Source organism: Dipodomys ordii, unplaced genomic scaffold (assembly GCF_000151885.1).
Source record: "Dipodomys ordii isolate 6190 unplaced genomic scaffold, Dord_2.0 Scaffold133, whole genome shotgun sequence".
Taxonomy (NCBI): Eukaryota; Metazoa; Chordata; class Mammalia; order Rodentia; family Heteromyidae; genus Dipodomys; species Dipodomys ordii.
In genome coordinates, this window is record NW_012267349.1 from 3,207,900 (window position 1) to 3,208,494 (window position 595).

General features: G+C 60.7%; 1 protein-coding gene across 1 annotated transcript in view; it reads left to right on the forward strand.

Moving 5' to 3' along the window:
• Window positions 1–277: 277 nt before the first annotated feature.
• Rab3gap1 (RAB3 GTPase activating protein subunit 1 (catalytic)) overlaps window positions 278–595 on the forward strand; it is a 75,225-nt gene continuing 74,907 nt past the window's right edge. Inside the window, exons 1-2 of the mRNA XM_013030820.1 lie at window positions 278–332; window positions 431–486. Of these exons, the coding sequence (XP_012886274.1) occupies window positions 315–332; window positions 431–486 (74 nt within the window). The 5' untranslated portion in view covers window positions 278–314. The remainder of the gene's footprint in view (window positions 333–430; window positions 487–595) is intronic.

Consider the following 595-nt stretch of genomic DNA (forward strand, 5'->3'; position numbering starts at 1 on the left):
ACAATGGAGGGGGTAACAATGTTCAAGAGGAAGTGTACTCATTACCTCACTCATGTAACTGTAGCCCTCTGTATAGTATCTTTACAATAAAAAAATTAAAAAAAAAAAAAAAAGCCTTCCTGCCTGGAACACCAAAGCTTTCTCCCTGCCCCAGGCAGGACTCATCAGCCGAAGGCGGGGCGAGATCGAAGCTCCGCCCCCAGGCCCCTCCTCCGCCCGCCCCAGACCCGCCCCCTCCTCTTCCCGCCCCGCCCCAATCCTTCGCTCTTCTCTTTTTCCCAGCCGCCCTTGCGCCCAGCCCGGCGCTCCTCAAGATGGCGGCTGACAGTGAGGTTTGTGCTTCGCTCTTAACCTCTGCCCGTCGCTCCCTTCGGTCCTCCACGTCAGCGCTCCGGGGCTCAGTTTCTTTCTTTTCCCTCTTTTTCCGCAGCCCGAGTCGGAGGTGTTTGAGATCACGGACTTCACCACGGCGTCGGAGTGGGAAAGGTGAGTGGCGTCTTCGGGGCCGAGCACCCTGGGCCCGGCGTCGCCGTCCCCCCGCCCCCGTCACCCAAACAAACGCGGCCCACGTGACCCCGTGCGGCGGGGCAGCGCG